Below are 8,457 nucleotides of genomic sequence, written 5' to 3' on the forward strand. Positions count from 1 at the left end.
CATGAAGCGGCTACTGAAACATGGGATCTACTTGGCCAACCCTCTGGCAAGTTTGATTATAAAGTCAGATATGACTCATGGTTCAGTAATCCAGACAACAAAGAGATAATTCCTACAAACTGGGATGATAGTATTGACAAAACTCCCACTGAGGAAAATGTTCTAGAAGAATGTAAACCATTCATTCCAAAGGAACAAGCTCAAGAAAATGAGCTTCAACAATCGAAGGTCGTCTCTACTAGTAGATACAGCAACTACATAGAGATTGGACTAAAATTCCCTGATCATAAAAAATATCATCTACATGCTTTTGTAGATAATGGATCAGGATTTACTGTTGCAAAGAGATTTGCAATTCCAGAAGAACTCTGGAAAGAAGATAAGAAAAGATCTGCTACTGGTGTAACATTTGACGGAAGTCACCTCACCATGAATAAAGTAGCAAAAAATGTTCATATCACCATTGGTGGAGGAACATTTATCATCTACAATGTCTGGCAATCTGAAGGCCAAGGCTCAGATTTCTTGTTGGGAAATGATTTTATTCTCCAACAGAGATTTATTCAGGATAAAGAAGCAATAGGCTTCAGAAAAGGAGAACGGGTGTTCTGGGCAGATCGGCTTACTCAAGCTAAAAGTATTGTGGGTCTCAACTTCACTACACAATATCAGAGATCGCAACAGAATAGTGGTGATCTTACCCCCTACAAACCCAAATTTGAACCCATACTCCAAATTAAACAACAAGAAGAACTGCTTGTTGAAGAATCTTCAGACGAAGAAGAAGAAGAAACTAGTGAAGAAGAAGAAGCTAGTTTCATCCAAGAACATAACCTCAAGCACTTTCAGAATAAGCTTGAGTCTCAGAAAATTCCCACTCTTGAAAAAATCAAGAAACTCCTTGAAAAGAATATAGATACAGATCCTCAGAAGTTTTGGGAAAAAGACCCAGTGGTCTGTGAATTAAGATTACATGATATGAATGCTATCTGTCATGTCAAATCAATTCCTCACTACAAAGAGGAAGACCAAAAAGAATTCAGAAAAGATATTAAAGATCTCCTGAACAAGAGATTGATTCAACCTTCCACTAGCCCTCATCATGCTCCAGCATTCTACGTGAGAAATCATGCAGAAACTTTAAGAGGAAAAGCTAGAATGGTGATTGACTACAGAGATGTCAACAAAAAGACTGTCAAAGACGGTTATCAAATTGCTCAAGTAAGAGTATTGATCAACCAGCTCAGAGGAGCTAAAGTCTTTTCAAAATTCGATGCAAAGTCGGGTTTTTGGCAGGTCAAGATGCATCCGGAGAGTGTACCTCTCACTGCATTTGGAACACCACAAGGACATTACGAATGGTTAGTAATGCCTTTTGGTCTAAAGCAAGCTCCCTCAATCTTCCAGAGAAAGATGGACAACATCTTCAAACATGTAGCGGAGTTCTGCGTCGTCTACATAGATGACATTCTGGTCTTCTCCAAAAACAGAGAAGAACACCTGAAACACCTCCATGAGGTTGTCAAGCTGATAGTTCAGCATGGAATTAACCTAGGTGAAAAGAAAATCTTCTTTATCCTCGATGAAGTTGATTTCCTAGGAATAAATATCAAAAATGGAGTAATAAAACTTCAACCCCATATCCTTGAGAAAATCTGGCAATTCCCAGATAGGATTCCTGATGCTAAGAGTCTAGAAAGATTCTTAGGAGTTATCAATTATGGGAGAGATTTTATCCCTAAAATCTCAGGACTAACAGCAATGTTATCTCCTAAAACAAGTTTCAAAAGAAAATGGAGCTTCACTGAAGATGATGAAAAAATTATGAAGCAGATAAAAAATCTCTGCAAAAATCTCCCTCCTCTACAACAACCAGAAGAGAATGATGAAATTATCCTCCAAACAGATGCGAGTGATAATTACTGGTCTGGAGTCGTCTTGGCAAAAACGCCTGGAACGAACATTGAAAAAATTTGTAAATTTTGTAGTGGCAAGTTCAGTCCTGCAGAACTGAATTATCCCACAGGGGAAAAAGAAATTTTGGCTGTTAAGAAAACAATTTTAAGTTCTCCAGCTTTTCTTGGAAAAACCTTTACTGTTCGCACCGATTGTGCTAGGGTAAAGAATTTCAAAAATTTCAAATTAGATAAAGCTGCTGATAGGGGAAGATTAGCCAACTGGCAATTATTTCTTAACCAATACGATTATTTTGTTGAATTAATTGCAGGAAACAAGAACTATCTTCCAGACGCCTTAACAAGAGAATTAGCCATGTTCAACAGAAGAGATGAGAACGACGAAGGTCGCAATCCCAGAAGCAGAAGAGCTGGGAAAGAACATGAAGACACTGAGGATCACAAAGAAAATATCCTCAAAAGATTCTTGCTAAGTCCGAAAGGACTAGCCACAACTGATCAATCCCAGGGTAAAGGATTGGCTAGCCCGTCTCAAACGGCAGACGGTAAAGGCCCATCAAGACCGTTGACGGCTGTTGCTTTGCCAAAAAGCAAACCTACTCCAACTGGAGTAATCAATGTCTTTAACTATGAACTTCGAACTTTCGATACTCCTGTGTTCAGAACTGGCAGGAGACTTGCTTACCACCAGAAGGCAATTCTGGATAATCTTTTATTTGCCTTTCAGGAAAGAAGCAGTGGTCTAATGTTTCCTGCTCTCTTTGCCTTAGCTGAGGAACTCTATGAAAACGGCAGACCACAGTTTGAAGAAGTACAGCAGAGTGCTGTTAAGAAAGAAAAAAATTAACTTCCTTGAAAGTCCAGAAAGTGCCAGGGTCCCTATCATGGCACTCAATGAATCAGATTGGCACGACTTCCACAATCTGATAGGAAGGCACAATTCAGAAGACCTAGTACCACCAACCCTCTTCATCGTCTCAGGATCATATGTTGGAAGATACTTGGTAAATGTTCAGAGTGAACATCCTCAAGAACACAAGCTTTGGCTTGTTGAAAATGGTTTTGTCCATAACCTGTGGACTAAAACTAATGATGATCTAAAAGGTTTGCCACCCATCATCGTCAATACAGTCAAGAATGTCAGAAAAACTGATGGCATACTCCGACTAAAGTTTAGATCTACTCCCCCAGAATGGATCAGAAAGGCAAACGGTGAGGTTGAATACATTTCTCCATATCATTATGTGAGAATCATTCAAAGAAAATATCTACAACCTGCCTGTGTTGGGTACAATGGCCAACCAAATTCAAGCATCCCATGGATGAAGGCAATGGCCCTAGAATATATGAAGAAGATCATCTCTGAAGATATCAGTAATACCTTCCTGGCAGCAGGAGAAAAAACTATTATCACTGCCTATGATCATCCTGACGTAGTCAGCAGTGACCTATTCCTATCTCTCACCAGAAAAGAGATAGACTCAACAATGGCATGCATGCAGTGGATAGAACGTCTTGAAAATGACAACCACTATAAGATGTATGTTGATACAGACGTTGAAGATAATGCCACAACAGATAGAATGGCCCAAGCTGACAACAACTCCTTTGTCTTAGGCCACAATTCTGAAACAGATGAGAACATGTGAAGCAGCAGATGTAGAAAACACCGAAAGTACTTTTGGACTTTTCCCAAAAGCTACTTTTGCTTTTCAAAAAGGAAAGGTGAAAAACATTTTCACCCCAGGGGAACCTGCCTTTTCCTTGTCCGACCTCCACCAACAGGAGCACTTAGGAAAGCAGGAAATCACGGAGTTGTTCTGTACATTTTATGTTTTTGAATTAGAGTTTGAAGTCCGCTCTCTATATAAGGAGCTTGAGTTTCATTTGTAAGGCATTCGAAAATTTGAGACAGAATTATATTCTCTCAAACAAGAAAGCCATAGTAGCAGTTTGCTCGTCCTTCCTTTCATTGTTTGAAGTGTGCTTTCATTACAAGTAAGTAACTGTAATCATTCTTATGGATAGCTAAACAGCTTCTTAGCTGTTTACCTGAGAATGAGGCTCTGAATTTCTGTATTCATGTTAAATAAATAAGTTCTATATGAAGCCCAATATGCAGTCTGAAAATATTTGTTTAAGTCTCTGAATACTGCAATTTTTTTTGTTTACTTGTTTCAAGCTAAGATTGACTATTCATGAAGCCTAGAACAGCAGTGATTCCGCCCTGAAAGTAACCGTTTAGACAGGATGTCGTTAGGTGAAATATGGCATGTTGAAGGCTAGATCTATGCTTTTGAATTGTACATTAAGGCTTGTTAATTAGGTGAACAGATAAAAGTAGAAAAAGGTTGGAAAAGGAAAGAGGGACACGTGTAGGATACTTAGAGGAGCACCCAAAACCTGGTCAGGAGGTGCTAACCACACCTGGTCAGCCAAGTACTATCCTAATCTATATACGTGATGACATCAAAGAAGAGTATGTAATGACCGTTCTAATTTGAAATGAATATAATATCATTGTGATGTGATTAAAAAAAAAAATGAAATCAATTCTCAGTCACGTGCTCAATCAAATCTTACCTTCATATAAACCCCCCATATATATCCCCTTCCCCAATTGAAAGTGAAATACACTCTCACTCACACTGCAGTTCGTATCGGCGTTCACTTGATCCGGTCGATCTCCGATCTCTTCAACGAGTCCCATTTCCACAAGAAAACTCCCCAATCTCCTTCTGCAACTATAACCCTTAGATACCCACAACGGTGCCCAACTTTTCTCTTCTTTCATAGTATCAATTATTTGTTCAAATCTCTCAACTTTCCTTGTTATAAATTCAATTTCAATTTGCTGCATGTCTACCCAATTGTCACAATCGTTGATTTCTGGTTGGCTGAAAAGAAATACTCTTCAAGTTTTGATCTTTTGTGTGTATGCATCTCATTTTCTAGTTTTTATTTCATTTTAGTTAAAATTGATTCTGTACAAGACTTGTTTAATCTGTAGGAATGGTCTTCATTTATATGTATTTAGCAAGTTTAGACTTTTATATTATTTCCCTGATTTGATTAGTATTACTTATCTGTTTATAAGAAATGTGATTGAGCAAAGTTTTGTGACAGAACATCTGAGTGTGTATGGATATAATGCTAGATGTTATAACTTGTGTATATTTTCTGCAGTTTGGGATAGGAATATCTTAGCCCACCTAACTTTGATTATTCGGTTCCGGCTGCTATGAGAGGTGGTGATAGTACCAAAAGAATCTACTCTAGAAAATCCCAGTCGACCTTGGGAGCAGTACCGGCCTCTGAGCTGATGAATATTGAGATTGATGATCTCCCCGATGTTGTGTTGGTTGAAATTCTTTGTCGGCTTCCATGCTATAAGTTTGTTTCAAAATGCAAGTGCGTGTCCGAGCGTTGGTGCAATGTCATGTCCGGTCCTTATTTTCTTGCCCGCTTTCTATGTCTCCAGAGTGATCGTGAGCAAACACCAATAGTTCGTACTCTGATAACCAACAGAGGGGAGGAGTTCCTTACTAGAATGTCATCGTCCACCAAGCCGCTAGCTCTGTTGTTTGAAAGACTCATGAGTTCTCACCATTTGGAACAAGAGCCGCTAGTGGTAGCTACGTATAATGACTTAGTTTTGTGCTGTTCAACTGGGGTCTATTATCAACGTGATTACTACATCTGCAATCCGTGCACAATTCAGTGGGTTCCTGTTCCTCCCCCTCCTCGAGTTTACCGGTATACACCAGTGGGATTCATATGTGATCTTCCCTACTATAGCTGTACGAAAGATGATCAGGGAGGAAGTTTCATTCAGGTTAATGCGGAGTATAGGTGCAGGATAGTGAGATTAATTCTTCGTAAGAGATCTGTCTGTAAACTCAAAGTGCAAATCTTCTCCTCTGATACTGGTGAATGGATAACGTCAACTATATCAATTCCATCAGGTTTTATTTCTGACACCGTCCCTCTAGAGAGGAGCTTCTCTTACAATGGCATGCTGTATTTTGTGGGTGATGAACCTGGTGATCAGAATTTTCTTATGGGGTTGGATCCATTCATGATCAACAATAGTAATAGTGCTCTTAGTTTATCTAGTACTAGCCGTAATAGTACTAATGGTGACAATATCATTGATCACTATAAATGTCGTTTTATTCGATTTGATGATCCAGACTCTTTTCTACTTCGGTATCTTGGTGAATACAGAGGGTGTCTGCACATGTGCGACTATCATGATCATACCTCTACTTTTTTTGTTCGGGAGTTGAAAGAAGAAGAAATGCATGGAGGAGCTGGCAAATTATGTTTGGAAGGCATGATGAAGGATTATTCACTGGACATAAAAATGGTTCCGGGTTATGATATTGTTGATTTACGATTTTTAGACCCCAATAACGAGGATATTTTATATATGTACATAGCCAATGACATTGTCAGGTACAACATTCGAACCAGAGATCGGTTAAAGCTGGTTGAAAACATTTCCTATGGGAATTCTTTTCTCTTTCCAATTGTGCTCCCTTGGTGGCCAACACCAGTTCCTAGACTACCGCCACACGCCCAACCTGCGGGAATAAATCTCTGATCTCTGTATGGAACTTGACATTGTAGTGTGGAATATGGGTTAAAAAGGAGGTTGGATGAAGGCAATGGGGTGAGAGTTGTGTAGTTCCATGAGGAGGATGTTGAATCTGCTCGCTGCTGTGAGAAAGCTGATGACACAGAAAGGTGGTTAGCTTTTGTGTTTTGGTACCGTTACTACTTACTAGTCAGGTTGATGCTATGTTGGCACAGTTTGATTTGTTTTGTTTGAAATTTGAAATCGGTACATTCAGTTTCTAGCTAGCTACTGGTACATTTGCTTTGTTCGAATTAAGTACTGTATGCTAATTATCAATGTGATGGGTTGCTTTCTTAATTGTCTTTACTTGCATCATTATTAAGAATTGTGGGGATGAAATTCCATTGGAAAACTTGAAAATAGGAAATCTAGAATCTCTGTTTTGTAGCTCCATAATCTAACATGAATTCCACAGTTTGGCCAAAAGTTTTTCTTATAATCTGATTGGGGCATCGTGGATTGTAGTGTACGTAGTTGTTTTACTTGTTTGCCGCTCAAGAAAAGCTTGGTTTCCTAGAAAGTGCAGCAGAAGAACTTAGCTTGAGAAACAAGGGGGGAAGCAGACTAGTCAACAAAGCTACGTGGTCAGTACTAGAAAGGCCAAATCACGTCAGCTGAAATCCTTGGTTTCCAATACAAACTTGAACACCAAGAAATAAGAGCTGTATATAAAGCAAATGGTATATAACATATTCAACAACAAACTAAGCTATTCGACATCTCAGCTTCTCTCTCGGAGTTTCTGGGTTTGATAAAAATGAGTACCGAACGAAGCAAGATCAAAGTGTGTGAGGCAATCTTGTTCGTTTTCAAGTTATTGCCTTGGGGAGTCCCTGCATGTTTACGAAGCCATGAAGAGGAAAAATTGAAAGCTGAAATACAACAAGGGCCAGAGGCTGCCATTGTAGCTGCAACTAAGCACTTCTCATCTGCTCATAAAATAGGAATGGATTAGTTATTTGTTTTTTCCACTTGATATGTGTAGCATTATAGTATGGATGTTTGACTCTGTAAACAGAGTTTGCGAATTTAGTTGCTGTACTTGTGAATCATCTGCATAATTGTAGTTTGTGTAGAGGCATAAGCTATGAGATCAACTTTTTGCCAACATCGTTACTAAAGGAGGAACTTCGGTTAATGAGTTTTGACATCCTCAAGAGGTTTTATTAGCAAGTGGAGTGAGAGCTACATCATGTAAAATGTGAAATAATAAATTCAAATTTCCTTGTCAAATATTTTCTTCCGTTCACTATTTATTTTATTTTATTTTTTAAACTAATGAAAATTTCATTGATAATAACGCATGCCAAGAAGACCATTACATACCCACCCGCTGACACATAACAATTGCCAGAACAAGACTTCGTGAAAGACATAGTTTGCCGGTTCTTTCTTCTCCCCGGGTGTGGATTTGCTACCAAAACTCCGAAACTGGTCGCGACACGTGTCAGCCACCCAATAGACACGTCTCTCCAACAGAAACCGTTTGCTGGTCACGTGCCACGCGTGCCTCCAACAAAGAACAAAAGATAATCAGGCCAATTAGGGCGCGGTGGCGGGTCAAATTAGTAGCGGCCACCACCAGAAAAAGGGGGAGGAGAATTAATTAATTAATTAATCTCCAATTAGCACCAAAAAAGCAGAATAATTAAACGTAATTAAGTATTAATTAATTACCTCCCTTATTAGGGCTCCCATTCTTTCCTTACTGTTACACTATTATTTTCCCCAATTCTCAAAAATCCAAAGAGCTCCACCAAAGACTAGACCTTTCTGTAATTCCCAGTCGGACCCAATTCGGGTTCGGACTCCCTCCGCATTTCCCATCACTCCTCCGACCTCAAGGGTACTCTCTTTTTTCCCTCTTCCTCTCTAAATTTGGCTTCTTTTTCTTGTTTT

The 8,457-nt window shown here is 39.1% G+C and overlaps 1 protein-coding gene across 1 annotated transcript; it reads left to right on the plus strand.

Annotated features, from left to right (window-relative positions):
• The first annotated feature begins 4,544 nt into the window (after positions 1-4,544).
• Positions 4,545-6,834, plus strand: LOC133745231 (uncharacterized). Its single transcript, XM_062173271.1, has 2 exons — positions 4,545-4,685; positions 5,103-6,834. Exon 2 carries the CDS (start codon positions 5,158-5,160, stop codon positions 6,520-6,522), a length of 1,365 nt encoding a protein of 454 aa, XP_062029255.1. The 5' UTR covers positions 4,545-4,685; positions 5,103-5,157; the 3' UTR covers positions 6,523-6,834.
• Positions 6,835-8,457: the final 1,623 nt, after the last annotated feature.

The sequence above is a fragment of the Rosa rugosa genome, chromosome 1 (assembly GCF_958449725.1).
Source record: "Rosa rugosa chromosome 1, drRosRugo1.1, whole genome shotgun sequence".
Taxonomy (NCBI): Eukaryota; Viridiplantae; Streptophyta; class Magnoliopsida; order Rosales; family Rosaceae; genus Rosa; species Rosa rugosa.